The sequence below is a fragment of the Phaseolus vulgaris genome, chromosome 1 (genome assembly GCF_000499845.2).
Source record: "Phaseolus vulgaris cultivar G19833 chromosome 1, P. vulgaris v2.0, whole genome shotgun sequence".
In the NCBI taxonomy this organism is placed as follows: domain Eukaryota; kingdom Viridiplantae; phylum Streptophyta; class Magnoliopsida; order Fabales; family Fabaceae; genus Phaseolus; species Phaseolus vulgaris.
The window spans coordinates 26,567,093-26,583,060 of NC_023759.2; the positions used below are offsets into that span (position 1 = coordinate 26,567,093).

The 15,968-nt window shown below is 31.1% G+C and overlaps 2 protein-coding genes across 3 annotated transcripts; both read right to left on the reverse strand.

Moving 5' to 3' along the window:
• Nucleotides 1-205: 205 nt before the first annotated feature.
• LOC137813828 (BTB/POZ and MATH domain-containing protein 4-like) lies at nt 206-5,090 on the reverse strand. 2 transcript variants are annotated; one of them, XR_011081512.1, is made up of 5 exons: nt 4,361-5,090; nt 2,880-3,225; nt 2,452-2,731; nt 655-1,242; nt 206-562 (listed from the first exon to the last, which is right to left on the reverse strand). XR_011081512.1 is itself a non-coding variant. In XM_068616270.1 (5 exons), the coding sequence occupies exons 1-4, from the start codon at nt 4,753-4,755 to the stop codon at nt 968-970; spliced, it is 1,296 nt and encodes a 431-aa protein (XP_068472371.1). In that variant the 5' UTR covers nt 4,756-5,090; the 3' UTR covers nt 206-562; nt 964-967. The 2 variants fall into 2 exon arrangements, 1 of the variants encoding a protein (XP_068472371.1); XM_068616270.1 differs by having other exon boundaries at nt 964-1,242.
• Nucleotides 5,091-11,909: 6,819 nt separating this feature from the next.
• Nucleotides 11,910-14,942, reverse strand: LOC137816133 (BTB/POZ and MATH domain-containing protein 4-like). The gene is made up of 4 exons (XM_068619223.1): nt 14,447-14,942; nt 13,550-13,901; nt 12,395-12,674; nt 11,910-12,246 (listed from the first exon to the last, which is right to left on the reverse strand). The coding sequence occupies exons 1-4, from the start codon at nt 14,872-14,874 to the stop codon at nt 12,089-12,091; spliced, it is 1,218 nt and encodes a 405-aa protein (XP_068475324.1). The 5' UTR covers nt 14,875-14,942; the 3' UTR covers nt 11,910-12,088.
• Nucleotides 14,943-15,968: the final 1,026 nt, after the last annotated feature.

Below are 15,968 nucleotides of genomic sequence, written 5' to 3' on the forward strand. Positions count from 1 at the left end.
CCATTTAATAGCTTTTAATTAAATAAATTCATCATAAAACTCCTATAAAATTGAAAATTTTCATTATATAAATATTATTTACAAAATCCTATCTAATACTTCATTAACATAAATTACAATTAATTTTTAAAATATATACAAATAAGACCTTAATCATGTAGTTAACAAATAACTAAGGCTATATATACAATTACAATTTAAATGCTGGATAAAAATCATCGGATACCTACCATTCCTGGTAAAATAGTTAACCAGTCTAATTTGATCTACGCTTGACAATTCAGAAGGATGAAGATTCCAACTGTGTAAAAGATACAGCAATCATGCATGAATTGTCCCGAGTTCACCAAACTCAGAAAAGATCTAGAAACAAGGTAAACTAGATATTGTTTTCTCACTTCATCTCATTTTGTTAACTTGCTACCATTCATTGATGTTAGAAGATACATCACTAACGTTACAAGACAAATCCGCTATTCTCAACCAACCCCCTTAAAAAAATTGAAAAGAAAAACAATGCTTCATGCAGTCAAATCCCTGCACAGGCTGGTCTTCTACATCCCTGCATGAATGATTTATGGTTCTCAATATTTTTGAATTCAATAGGACTTGGAAGAAACAAGACAAGACCAGAAAATACTGCTAATTGCTCACCAATAATTTCTTCATAAAATACAAACACCACCAAGTAAAGCAAGACCAGTTCTTAAAGAAAATGTTCCCAACAAACTTCATTACAACGGTCAATGTTATTACTTATTGCTACCACTACATCCTTGTAATCAAATTTATCAAAGGAAAAAAAGTAGTATTATAAGACATTACAATGGTGGCAGTATCTCAGAATCCTTTCTTTACAATGTTTTGCATTCCTCTACCCCTTTGCCAGCCCGCACAATAGGTTAGTATTATCCCTGCAGTAAACTGGCATTTAAGCCTAACTGACAAACGATGGTAGCTTACCTTGTCAAGGTTCTTGCCCTGGACTCCTGTCATTGTTGTTAACACCATCAGAAAGGTGAACCCATAAACTTTGACTTCTGTCAACTCCATTTTCCCAGGTTTGTTGTCTTACACTCCTGTCATTCGTGTCACCACCATCAGAAAACTGGGCCCAGACACTTCGACATTTTCCTTCTCCACTAAATTCCTCCTCACATCCTGCCACAGTCTTTAGCAGTTCCGATTGCAGTAATGGACAATTTTCCTTAAGATATTCAAAACCATCAGATTGCATCACAGCTGCAAGACAGAAATTAATATGCGATACAGTTATACATCTGACGTTTTGGCTTAAGATCATTTCATTATGTTTAGGCTGTTATTGAAAATGAAAATCCTAGAAGACAAACAGAACCGTACACAGGATGAAATATTTTATTAGCAAAATGTACAGAACACAAATTGATATACATACACTACAAACTTGAGAAGTCCTAGTAACTATAGACTACAGAGCAAATACAACTGGAGTGTCTAAGTCAACCACTTTCTTGGACCCATTTTACGAATGATACATCTTTATTAGATTGACAACAATACTGCTGAGTGGCCATCAATTGAATTCAGAATAAAATGCGTGTAGTTAAGAACAATGAAGAAATCTATAAATAGCCTTTTCAACAGAAACATCCCAAGGCAGAGCATTGAGAAGTAGGAAGTCGAAGACATACATGATTTTTTGCTACCAAATGGTCAAATCATGTCTGTTGATTGATTCAGCTAAAAAAAATATGGGAATAATACAATCACTGAACAATGTAAAGAACTTACTGCTCAAGAAAAGTATACTTCTCACAAGAACAAGACAAAAAATTCAATCTAAATTTTTTTGGGAACTAAGGAGGACAAGCCCAACAAACTACAAACCAACGCTACAGGGTATCAACAACCCCATAACATCCTTCAAAAGGAACATAAAACTTGCCTCAGGAGATCTATATAATATTCAATCATAGTTGGCCATCATATATAAATACCACCAATTAGACCATAAATTTTGCAAGTAACATAAATAGCATAAGATGTAGGATAAGTGGAAAAGGTGAGGCTGTGTCATTTTGTACTCTTTCCATCTTTACACTATAAAATAAAAGTATTTACATTTTAGGAAGATAGATAGTCATTATTTGAAGACAATGTAGCCAATTCTTACTTATGAAAGAGACTTAATCAAGATTCAAGTAAAGTGTGCTGCTTCACACATTTGTAATACTGAGAATTAAAGTTTATTTTCATACAACCAATTAGCCAGTGGTGAAAAACTTTCATCAATACAAGAACAAATGAGTTGGTTTGGTTTATATGTAACATGTATGATCCAGAGGTTTCGTGAAGTAAAGAATAGTGCAGACACCAAAACAAGAGCATCTATTACAAGCTAAAAAGTGGCTGACTATGAATTCAAGTTTAGACTTGAGTGGAAGAGTTATGTCAAGCAGGAAATCTTACCAACTAGGTTTTCAGCAGAGAACTGTAGACAGACAGACTTCAATTCTGTAGCACGATAGCGATCAGCAAGAGCCAGAATATAGGCTACAGAATCTATAGAAATGTCTTTACAAAGTACAGATTCACACATCAGCTTAAGTCTAGGCAAGTCATACTTTTCCGCGGCAGCTAACAACTTTGCTGCAAATGATTCAGATACTGAAGGCAAGAACGATGAACGTGACACAAAAAGCTCTTCATCATCTATAAGAGTGTCTCTATAAATAAAATGAAGTAAAGCCTGCTCAACAATAGGACACAAGAAACATTAAACAACCAAGCGAATGATATGCCACAGTGAAACTGAATTAATTAGCATGCATGTTGCATGGAACAAAAAATAACGGGGAAAGGATAGATAAAATTGGGCACTGTAATAAATGACCTACCTTGAAAACCTTAGGTTCCATGTCAGTAACAACTATATCCTGTTCATCCTCCTCCATCCCATTGAAAAATTCAGTTTCAAATGCAGTTGACCTAGCAGCCAAAACAAGTTTATGAGCATGAAACCTTTCTCCACCTACAGAGAAAGTAACATCTGATCCCTCCTCATTCTCTAACAGCATTCCGAAATGTGACCCAATATCAGATTCAGGAACCTGTATTGTGTTTAATTTAGAACAATCAATGGATGACACCACAACACCAACAGTGCAGTTTATCTTCAGGCAGTCGTCCTTCAGGAAAGTTGACGCCTCGAGTTGAGCCCGTTTAAAAAATCTCTTATAACCCCTAATACACACAATCAGTGCATCATTGATCACTCCATAACGCACATCACAAAAATGGATAAAATAGCTAATAAATCAGCTTGACATCTAAGCATATTACAAAAACCACAAGGATCTTATTAGCATGTTAGAATATCCTAACCATATACTAATAGCATTAAAATCATTATTAAGTTTTTAATCTCTATGTTTTAGTTCCTAAAGAGGGACTAAAGCCATATCACTCTAGGTAAAACCTAGAGAGTTAAATTTGTGCAGGAACTAAAACAAAATTTTGAAAGACCAAACGAAAACATATTTTACCCTTTATTGTTTAAAGGAGAAGTCATGAAGGAAGAACATATATCTGGATTCATCCAACTTTGGAAAGCACTAAATGTTCATGGCAGCATGTTGGAATCTCCCAATGACATGCTGGCTTTGGTAGTATTGTCCGGGATAGTATGGAGCCATTGGGTTTAAAACCTTGCTGGCTATATTGGACATTATGATACTACATTCGCAGAGCTCATGGGAAGTAATAAAGGTCTTCAAGCTGTTTGAGAGTTCGGGTACAGAAGGTCGCTGCCTTTTCCAACTCCGCCTATGTCATATCATTCATAAAACATCCAAGCCATTTGCACCAGTATGCAGGCATAATTAAAACTATCCAAGACCTATCAAATTGGGATTTCATCCTCTAAAGTGAGGAGAATGATACAATGATAACCATTAATTAGAAAATCAACCATTGAGATTATAATTAATTTCAGATTTTGTCAACTATATCTTTGATTAATCACTATTTTTAACCATTGATACGCTAATCAACGATTGCAAGTGTGAGCCAAATCAATCGAATTGATACAGGGCTGGCAACTTACTCACACTCTTAGGGAAGGGAATTCTCGCACTAATTTCTGGTGTTTCTTTTGCTTTATTTCCTCACGCACAAAAACTATACCCAGTTCTCACTCAGAGACAAGCAAGGCTATAATTGAATACGAAACAACCAAAGAGAGTAACAATCCATACAACTACACACAAGAATGTATCATATAACTCTCAATTTCACGATCCCGACCAAACATTGCAGTTCAATTTAACCTAAAGCACAAATCCACAACCAAACAGAGCAAGAAAAAGGCGACACTAACCACATGCTGCCTCGATATTTGAGAGTGTAGGGCCCACTCTCGAGCGAGCGATCGAAGTGGCTGTGCACCTTGTGCTTGCCGTTGCCGCTCTGGTCGAGCAAGGTGAGTTCGAAGAGCGCGCGAACGTCAGTTCCTTCGGAAGCGAGGGCGATGAAGACGGAGACATAGGCGGAGTTGTCTTCAGGATTCTTGCCGTCGGGATAGAAGTAAATCGCCCACTGGTAGCCTCCGACGGTGAAAGTTTCGCTCGCGATGTGTTTTCCGACGCCTATTCCCTTGGCAAGAGAGTAACCCTTGATCACGAACTTGTGCGAACCGTTCACCGTCTCCGTCACCGACCGCGAACTCGTCCGCGACGCCAGGACGCTCCTACTCGCCGCCGCCGGGTTGTACATCTCACGCGCAATTGCAATGATCGATCAATTCGTTCTGCGTGACACAACCATGCACAGCTTTCTCGGGAAAGGAGGGTTTTCCCTGAAGGTGAAGGAAAATGGATCTGTGTTGATGTTGTTGGTGGTGGTTCGAATCTAATCCAGTAATCGCTTTTGTTCAGCTTCTTTAGTTCAGAAAGAAAGAAAATAATGATTTGAAGATTTTCTTTTTCTTTTTCCTTTTATTATTTTGATCTGATCTTGATTCCTGAAGGTTCCGTGCGCATGAGACACTTGGGTTTTCGTCCCCCAAGTTATCACCCACTTCCACGTCATCTGCTGCTCTAGCACAGGATAAATGAAACAATTTTTTTCCCTCTTCTCATAGATTTTTATTTTTTTTACTTTTCTCAAACATATTTTTCTTTTTCTAAAGATTCTTATTTATTATGTTAAATATTTCAATTTTTTATCTTTATTCTATCCATTTTTTATAATGAATAATATAAAATAGGATATTTTATTTTGAATATATTCCGTATTTTTATTTATTTTTAATTATATTTTAAAATTAAAATAAATAAGAACAGGAGAATAAATATAAATTACTGCTAAATTTTTTTTCTTATAATGTATATTATATTTTTTAACGATCACATGTTCTTCTTGATGTTGAGAATTTATTGACGTGTTTTCTTGATTGGATACCCGCAATATAAGCATGTATCACAATTAAAAATATAAATTTAAAAATAAAATAAGTTATTTAACTTTTTTAAACATTGTCAATGGAGAATTGAACATAGTCAACTTAGGAAATAATTGACCTCGATAATTTTGAAAGAAAAAGTCACCAGTCTCAAATTTTTGTTCACATTCTTCATATTTTTTTAATTTTGTTCATCCAATTGTAACTTTAATGCAATATTAAAACACAATTTATCATGAAAAAATAATGAAAAAACCATATACATTAGAAAATAACCAATCTATCAATAAAATTTATACTACATTTGCTACAATTTTTAATATTGACTCACTAATATTGAACACAACATTTCCAATCTTGACATCATAATCTAAAGTAAACAACACAAAATTGCTACATAAGAAAATGTATGTTCAATTCTCTATAAGAAGAAGTAGAAGATATCCTAGAGTGAGAATTCCTAGTATATCGAAACACATGAGAAGGGTCTCAATCCCATCTCTCAAACACAACCACCACAATGTTCTTAACTTCCTAAGGCATGAGCTAGTGAATCTTCAATTGATATATCTTGTGAGAGGGAAGATGTATTTTACTCATGCTTGAATTTTTTCCAACAAATAATGAAAAAAGTTATGAATGAAGCTCACATCTAATTTTGTTGAGTTTTCATCTTTACACAAAATATGCTTACCCCAATCTCTCTTTCCCCATTATTCACAAATTCTCTGTTAGCATGTTTATGTGTTGCTACCCATACTTCTCCCCTACTAACTTTGCGACCAAGCTCTTGTTCCTATAAAATGTAACAAAAGTATATGATCATGATATATGATATATATATATAACAAAAATTATTGGAGAATCAAGTTACCATCTCATCTTTCTTCGGGGCAATGCTCTTGGATCCACCAGTATGAGGAACTATTTTCTTCTTTCTATTATCTTTTTTTTTTGGAAATTTCCTAAGCATGCATGTAGTGAAATAACTAAATATAAGTAAATCAACACATCAAATAATAAAGTAGTTTTTATTATCTTTGTCCATTTTAAATTGTAGTCAACAAAAAAAGTCCAATGGTTTATATTCATTTCTTCCAAACACATTGCAATAATTCCATCTCTATTGTGTGTTTCATCATCTCTTTGCTGCCATAGTTGTTGCCTATACTCAGTCCATTTTGTGTTAAATGATTTGAAGATATATCTTACATGAGTATCAAATTCAACTTCAAACATAGCCTTCAAAATTATTACACGAGTAAATTTAATGATAATTGTTGAATAAAGTGTTTTGATGCTTCCAAATCTGCTTTGAAGACTTGAAGAATCTGTTGTTGTGTGTGTGTTATTTAGTAGAATTTGAGTTAGCAATTCACATATTGATCCCAGTTCATTTGATTCTTAATCTCTTTTGAAAGAATTGTTTTCTAAAATCTTTATTAATTTTAGTCAGTTCTTTCAAGCTTTCAATCAGTTGAAAAAGTTGTTGTTCAAAGTCTGGTGACCATAGAAAATTTTCATCCAGTTGATTTGTCATGACAACCGATTGAATTGCAATTGGTGTTTTTTAAAAGGTTTTGAAAAAACTTTCTTTTCTTTTGTCTTTGCTATGAGGCAAAAACAGTCGGTTATTTTGATAAAAGAATTGGCTATTTTATGTGAAATCTTTAAGAGAAAAGGAATTCAATCAGCTTATTTTAAAATCAATCAATTGTTTTGAAACAAAATTTTGTTATGAATTCCAAACTGCTTTTAAATGATTTTAACTATTTTTAATTAATGATCTAACTGTTTTAACCTCTTTATTAAGTCTATATAAAGATTTTTTTGTGATCATTAAAAAAAACGAACTTTATCAAAAATGTTTTCAAGAGAAGACCAAGAGCTTTTGGATCATTGCTTGTGTGAGAAGTAAGAACTAAGTTTTAGATTCTTGTGTTCTATTGCTTTGTAAAGCACAGGTGTATTCTATTTCCTTATTTGAATACTATAATTTTGTGTAAGACAATTTCTGAAAGTGGTTATGGAAATTGTGGTATCAAGAGTGTTGTGTGTTCTTGAGGGGTTCAAGAAACATTCTTGGTGTGTTTTGTAATCTAGTTTTGATTGCATAGTGAATTCTCAGTGGTTAGTTGAGGACTGAATGTAACTCTTGGTTAAGAGTGAACCAGTGTGAATCTCTCTTTCCTTACTCTGATATACCGCTTTAAATTTTGTTCTTTATTTTCTGATGCATTAAGCAGTTAGTTGTTTCGATAAAACAATTGGTTGATTTTTCATAAAGAACAGTTAATCTGATAATTCATTCAGTTGAACAGAAAAATCAATTGATTGATTTTACAAATCTTTTCACTCTACTTTCAATCTTTGTGAAAATCTTGCGAAAACAATTCACCCCTCTCTTGTTTAGGTCATACATTCTAACAATAATTGCAATATAATATTAATTAAAACATAGGAAAATCCAAAAATCAATTACTTGAATGGTTTTCTTAAGTATATCTTCTTTGTAATCTTTGAGAATCTTCCTCCAACTTTGATAGCTAATAGAAATGCATTAACAATTTTTGCAACACAACCTAAAAACCTATTTAACAATGCTCCACTATTATCAACTAGTTAGTTCTCGTTATTCTAGTTCACAAGAATCCTTTCATCAACAAATAAACACCAGACATCATTCAATGATAATTGTTTTCTAACTTTTGTACCTTCATTATCTGTCAAAATTATTGTTTCTTTAAGAGGACGAACATAAAAAACAAATATAATGTGAGTTTGCAATGTTATTGATTCGCTTACCAATGACATGAACAAACTATGATTTTTTACGTGATACATGCTTTGATTGTTCAGTTTGCATCTCAATACCCACATTTTCTTCTCCTTCATTAGATTGTAACTTTGGTGTAGATTCAAATGTAGATTCATAGAAAAATTCATTTGTAATATCAAATTGAAATTCAAATTGAGGTGAAAAATCGGTCTTAGTAAATTAACCTCTTTTTCAAACATCTTTAAAAATTAATACAAGTCACCAAATTTTTCACCTTGTTTAGGCTATTTTATTTACTTTGCATATAACTCTCATGCTACTTCAAAGCTTTATATGTCATTTGTTATTAGTTTTGTTGTGTTTATCCATGCTCATTTTACGATGTAAATGTATTGTTCTTCGCCAACGATTTTTCTTAATTATCAATTCTTTTAATTTTTTAATTTACAAATTAGCCAACTATATTAAATATTTGTTTTGTTAAGATTTATGTACTAATTAATTTTTTAGCATTTTTTACTAATTTTTCTATAAATATATATTTCAAGTGAATAGAAGTTCTTTCAAGAGAAAACTAAAATAAAAAGCTTTAATGTTTTATTAAAAGTTACATATTATTGTCCTCTTACTTCAGTAATATTACATAACTATCATGCTAATGATATTTTTAAAATATAAACACAAGTTATAATACCACTAAAAGCATCTACATACATATTTACTACTATTAAATATATTTATGATTATTAAATAAAAATATAATAATATTAAGAATAATAATATTCATATATTCATATTATTATGATATATTCATATTGTTAAGGTCATTATACTCTCCACCAAATATTCCTAAGAACTTGCAATATAATAGATGGTGTTGGGCTTATATATCGGTTGTCCAATATTTATCAAAATAAATATTTTTTTAAGTTCATTTTGCTAAACCAATATAGTATTTATTATTATTTTAACAAATTTACACGCACGATTAAAACTTTAATAGTTAATTAGATACCAATTTATAATTTCTTATTAATAATAAAAACTACTTTACATATCAATAATTTTTAAGCCTATAATATAGTATTTAATTTAGGCAATATAGTAACTAATTATTTTTTTGTCTAAAATTGGTTTCTATTTAATAATTTTATAGTAATGGATGAGATCATGGATAAAGAAGCACCAAGACAAGAAGGAGTAGCTACAAGGAACATGACTTAAGTCAAAGAAAGGGAGAGATGGGTCCCAACTATACAAGAAGCTTTTAAAGAGTTAGAGGAAAAACATCATCAAATCAAGAAGACTCTTAGGAATTTTAGAAAATATAAAATGTAATGGCATAAGTGCTTCCATGTTATACATGCAATATGACTTTGTGTGGAGAGGTTCTCCTTAGGGTTTCTTTTGTTTGGATACTAAAATGATAAGTTATTTAAGGTTGGAATAACAAAATCCCAAGGTGTCTGTGTGTTAGAGTCCTACACTTTTTTGTCCTACACTTTTTTCTAGGATAGACTTGATATGAATCCTTGAGTTATAAAAGAAGGCCACAATTCATATACAAATCACCCTTTGAATATAAATAAAATTGAGTGTTTTAAAAGTCTTTTTGTGTTTCTTCTTAAAAGTGTTGCTTGCTAAGTTAAGTTTTTCTAAGTGACCTTTTCTTTTCTTGCATTCTTGAAGCGTTCAAGAAGAGTTTCAAGAGTTTCCCAAGGATCTTAGTAAAACATATTAGTTGTGTACATTATGTAAGATAATCATCACCCAATCTTACCTTTATTCAATTAAATTTTTTCTTATTTGTTATTATCCATTGTCTTATTCCATTCCATTTCTTGCATGATATTCATGTTGTGATAAGCTTTCATCTCTTACCTCTTGCAACCACCACCACATTATTTCTCTCAATATTCTAACTTTTCCCTACCTAAGCCTCACCCAAAATTCACCAAAACCTATACCAATCTATTCCCCTATCATTTTGTAATAAAATCCTATAGTTGGTTATCCAAAAAGATCAAGAAAGATAACTATGAACTATCACCTTCTATCTACAAAACTTATGCGGAACATGATTAAGCCTCTAAAAGAATACCACCAAATAACCATCCAAGAGTAACCCAAATCCTTCCAAAAATGATCCTATGACAAGAAACAAGCCAAGAACTGTAGTGTTGGATGCTTAGCTTGTTTTGATAATATTGTCGCATCTTGAAGCTTGAGTGGACTTTCCTTGACAATCTTGTGAACCTTCCTTAGTTCCATAAAAAAATATTAAATTGAAAAAAGTCTACAAGGTAAGGAATCATATATATTAGAACAAACCACCTTAAGTATACTAAGGATAAGTGGAAGGATAGTTCACTACTTGAAAAATGTTCCTCAAGATAAGAACCTAATTTCAGTTTTCTCAAATCACTGAAATCCTCACAAAACTTTCTAATTTTATTCAATTCTAAGTGTGAAGAATGCATGAGGGATGACCCTCGTAAAGGTGAAGAAAAGATTAAAAAAAAATCTAAATAAGATTTAAAGGATAAAACTAAACAATGTAAGGTCAATGTACCTAGCCTTGACTAAAAACTACGAAGATGAGGCAATTACAATCACGACAAGAAATTAATTAAATAGAAACAAATTTTAAAGACAAAAAATAATTAGTTGGTATATTGATTAAATTAAATATTGTTTTAGAGACTAAAAAATGATTTGTATCTAAATTAGTTTTTATTATTGATAAATAACTTCTAAATTGGTATCTAATTAGCTACCAATTATTTAGATCCTAAAGTTGCTAGTTAAAACCTTAGATATCAATTTAGAAACTATTTATCAATAATATAAATTAATTTAATCACTAATAATTTTTTTAGTCTCTAAAATCTAATTTAATCAATATAACAACTAATTATTTTGATCTTTAAAATTAATTTTTATTTAATGATTTTATTGAACTTTAGTGTTTAGGTTTATGAGTTTACATAATCCACCTACAAACATATGTAACCAAATGCATCTAACTACTTCATTCTTACTCTAAAACATTCTATAAACTTCTAGAATATCCTAGAGTATTTCTTCACATTTTCCAAATAATTACAAATCATATTATGCTTTCTAATTTATTCTGGAAGTTCCTTTAATCATCTTTCTAGTCATCATTTTTTTTTGGGTAATTCTCCTTTATTTCTTTTTTTCTCATTTTCCTTTGTCATGTATCTAGTATGCATTCATTAAGGTGTTTCACCTCTTTCTTAGCTCTTATCTTCTCCATGGATTAAATCCTCTCTATTCATGGTCTCATAACCAAAATCCACGTTAACATGGAAGAAACCATTGTTAATATTGGTTTAAAAAAATAATATCAAGTCGATGATGCTCAACCTTAATTGAACGTCCCATTATTAATATGATATTCATTCGTTTTTTCTGATAATTTTTTTTATTAATATTGATAAAAAATAATATCAAGTCGATGATGCCTCGACCTTAATTAAACTGGCGATGTTTACTTAATGGCGATTTAAGAATGTCTTAACCAAAAACAAGATAAAAATACTAAAGAAATTTAAGAGAAAAAAGAGTTAAGAGAATTTCAAATTGTTACAATTTAAATAAAATTTGAAATCCTCTTATTTTAAGTGATGTACTCACTTATATAAATTCTTAAAATTTCAATTTATATTAAAATTCTATTTAAACAACATATTCTATCATAAAATATTTCAAATTTTCTATAAAAATAAATTATGCATTAAATATTTTTCATCCAAACACAATATTAAACTTTGACATCCTTAGACAAAAAAAAAGAGACTAATTTTCTTAAGTTTATTGTCTTACATTCCCCGTCCCCTTAATTAAGGGTCATCATCTTCTGAAGATTCAATGTTCACAATTTCATGCTTTGGTTTTTCCATAAATGGCTCCTGGAATTCTACCAAAGTCTCGAGCACTTCTGCTTGCAACAATGGATGATTTTGATTAAGATACTTGTAACCCTCAGATTGCATAACAGCTGCAAGAGACAAAAAAACCATATGAGCATCAATTATACATCTGAAGTTTTGCCAAAAGCACTAATGCCGCAGACAAAAAATGATTAGAATATAGCACAACCTAAAAAGTAGCTGATTATGAACTGTAATGTGAGTAGGAAAACTCACCTTTAAGGTGTTGAACAGTAAATTTTAGACACGTTAACTTCAACTCAGTTGCATGATTACGATCAGCAAGAAGTAAAATACTGACAACAGAATCTATAGATATATCTTTGCAAAATATAGATTCACACATCAGCTTTAGTCTTGATAAATCAAACTTTGCTGCAGCTGCTAATAACTTTGCAGGGAATGTTTCAGACAGGGAAGAAAAGAGAGATGAACGTGACATATAAAGCTCTGTATCTTGCATCAGAGAGTCTCTATAAATAAAATGAAGCAAAGCCTGTTCAACAATATGTCACAAGAAACATTAGATAACCAAACAAATGATACTGTAATTAAGTTAACAAATTTTGGAGTCTTCAATGAAAATTAATATAAATATTATGTTAATAGAGATTAATATTTTTTATTTCATTTTTAGATGTTTTTTAAGCGGGGAAATTATTTATTAGACTTTTATAATTAAACAATTCTAATTAATATTTTACTCTAGAAAGACAATATATATAGTTACAAATCCCAAAAACTTCTTCCAACTACAGAAACAAAGTATTGTAAATAGTATTTTATAAATAATGTATGTATTTGGAAAACAATATAATCTTTGTATATAGTTTAATATATTTTTAAAGGCATGTTAATTTTATTCATGAGTAAAAGTAAATAATTGAATAAAAGAAAAAAAATCTAAAAGTGAAAAATATGAGTCTTATAAAATATATAACTCTGTTGAAAATCTATATTTTCTTCTAACAATTTAGCAATAGAATTATTAAAATATTAGACCATGTAAGTTGGTTAAACCTTAAATAATTATTTTTAGAAAATTATTACTTGAAAATTGCGCCAAAAACTGAAACTTTTAAATAATTATTTTTTAGAAAAATATTATTTTGATAACCGTATAGCCAAAGAATCAGTTTATAATTTAAAAAAAAAAAAAAAATTCCATATCTTTATCATGAACTCACATTTTAGTAATTTTTTTTTTCCTATTTCTAAACCGTTTGAAGACTCTTGTTTTTATTATCTAATTAAATGGAGGTTATGGATAGAGGACACATTGAAAGTAACGAAATAATCAGAAAAATAATAAATAATAATTATTGCGAAAAGAGAAAAGAAAAAGATGATAATATTTAATCAATGTGTTACCTTGAAAACCTTAGGTTCAATGTCATTAACAACTATGCCACCATCTTCATCCTTCTCCCCTCCATTGACAAGCTGAGTTAGAAACAGTTTTGAGCGAGCAGCCAAGAAAAGCTTATGAGCATGAAACTTTTCTCCGCCTACTGAGAAAGTAACATCAGAAAATGCCCCACTATCTAACAGCACCCCGAAATGTGCCCCAATATTAGACTCAGGAACTTCTATAGTCTTTAACTTTGGAGAATCACTGCTCAATGTCACCACAACACCAATAGTGCACTTAATCTTCAAGGTGTCATCCTTCAGAAAAGCTGAATTCTCAAGATCTTTTCGATTGTAAAACTGGTTGTAACCCCTAACACAAAAACCAAAAACCACTGCATCATTCATCAATCACAAATGGCCACCACGGAAAACAGATAAAACACCTAACTCCAGATCACATCAGAATCACATGCAAAAAATCTCATTAACATGTTAATATTTTGTCTCAAAATATCTCAAATTTTAACTTTAATCTCTCTAAAATTTGACATATAGTTAGTTGCTGCATTCTACTAAAATAACATGCTTTTGGGACGACAGATTAATCAAGGGAAAACACATCTTTTGAGTGTTTTTTACTGTGTATCAGCACTCTCCTGATAAACATTTATTAGAACTCCCTTTTCCTTTTTATCTATCTATACTATCACATGATATCTTGTACGTAATTATTACTTTCTTTATTTTCTTTTTTCCTTGTTCTGTGTAAATGGAGATTTTGGAAAAGAAAATAGCGCTACAGTTTTATATTTATGTTCTGAAGTCATGAAACCTATGACGTTTGGGGAATGAAAAGTAAATCGAAAATGAAGAATGAAAGAGAATGAAAGAGAATGAAGAGAGAGAGAAACAAACCACATGCAGCCACCTATTCTGAAAATGATGGGTCCCTTTTCGAGGGAGTGATCGAAGTGGCTACCAGCATGGCGCTTACGTTTTCCTCTCTGATCGAGCAAGTTGAGTTCATAAAAGGCGCTAACACGAGTGGCCACCCTGGAAAAGAGTCTGACGAAGGCAGAGACATAAGAGTAGTTGTTATCTTTAGTGTATTTGCCATCTGGGTAGAAGTATATGACCCATTCGTACCCTCCAATGCTGAACTTCTTGCTTTCAATGTATTTCCCAACGCCCATTCCCTTTGTCAAAGAGTAACCCTTTATCTCGAACGTGTGAGTCCCGAATACTGTCTCCGTCGCCGGTTCAGAACTGCTGCTAGGCCTCACAATTCTCCTAGGCCCACGCCCACGCACACGCCCTCCTGTCTGCCTGTTAATAATCACCATGTCGGAACCAAGAAAGCGATGGAGAATTCACTCTGCAAGATATATCAAGCTTCTCTTTCTGTGTTCTTGCTTCTCATCTTCTTCACTTTAAATAAATAATGAACAGAAAATGTTAGAAGGGAGGAGATTATTAATGACTTGAAGAAAATATTAATTGTTTCAATAATGATTTTAAGCAAAATTTAATGTTTTCATTACTTTCTTTTACTTTTTTATCTTGATGAGGTGTTCATTCAAAACGTTTGTGTGAATGAGACACGGTTTCTATTTAATTTTGAATCAAATATTTAATGCATATTAAATACCTTATTTATTTATTGATTTAATACTTTTCACATCTTGTCGTTATTTGCATGATTAATCTAGTCAATAACGGGTATACACACATGTTTTTATCATATATATATATATATATAAAATATGAGAATCAATACTTTTTTATGTTTTTTTTTTACTTAAATCAAATCATAGGGTCTAAATATATAGAAATAGTACATTCATTGGTCTAGTTAGAGAGAGAATGTAAAACAAAAAAAATCAATCTAAGGTTAGACTCTTGTCTAAAAAGAAATAACTAAGAATCTTTAAAATATAAAGGTATACACCTATACAAAGAGAAACAACTAAAGAATCAGAAAAAAATAAAAAATAAAAATAAAGACTAGACACATGTACAAAGAGAAACAATTGAAGAATAAAAAAGACAAAATAAAGACTAGACACCTTTACAAAGAGAAACAACTAAAGAATAAGAAAAGAAAAAATAACAAAGTTGATATTAGTTTTATTTTATAAATCTTGTATCAAATACTCTTGAAAGATTGAAGACTTAAAGCTTTGGTATAAATGTCAGTCAGTTGCTCTATGGCGGAAATGAAGCAAATGAATGAGACCCTTATTCAATCTTTCCCTAAAAATGTGACAATCTATTTACGTGTGTTTTGTACGCTCATTAAACACTGTATTTGCAACAATGTATCATGTTGAGTCATTGTCACAGTATAAAAGAGATGGTTGCTCAAAAGGAACTTTCAAAAATCTTGAAGAAGATAAGTTAGCCATTGAATTTCACATGTAACCGTGGTCATTGCCTT

What these genes read in the sequence shown, in the direction of transcription:
- LOC137813828 (XM_068616270.1), bottom strand. Translation starts at nt 4,755, where the DNA reads ATGTACAACCCGGCGGCGGCGAGTAGGAGCGTCCTGGCGTCGCGGACG. An exon ending in TGGAACCTAAGGTTTTCAAG is followed by an intron (nt 2,732 to 2,879) that starts GTAGGTCATTTA and finishes ATTGTTGAGCAG; the next exon opens with GCTTTACTTCATTTTATTTA. An exon ending in CTCTGCTGAAAACCTAGTTG is followed by an intron (nt 1,243 to 2,451) that starts GTAAGATTTCCT and finishes TCTGTCTTGCAG; the next exon opens with CTGTGATGCAATCTGATGGT.
- LOC137816133 (XM_068619223.1), bottom strand. Translation starts at nt 14,874, where the DNA reads ATGGTGATTATTAACAGGCAGACAGGAGGGCGTGTGCGTGGGCGTGGG. An exon ending in TTGAACCTAAGGTTTTCAAG is followed by an intron (nt 12,675 to 13,549) that starts GTAACACATTGA and finishes ATTGTTGAACAG; the next exon opens with GCTTTGCTTCATTTTATTTA. An exon ending in TACTGTTCAACACCTTAAAG is followed by an intron (nt 12,247 to 12,394) that starts GTGAGTTTTCCT and finishes TGTCTCTTGCAG; the next exon opens with CTGTTATGCAATCTGAGGGT.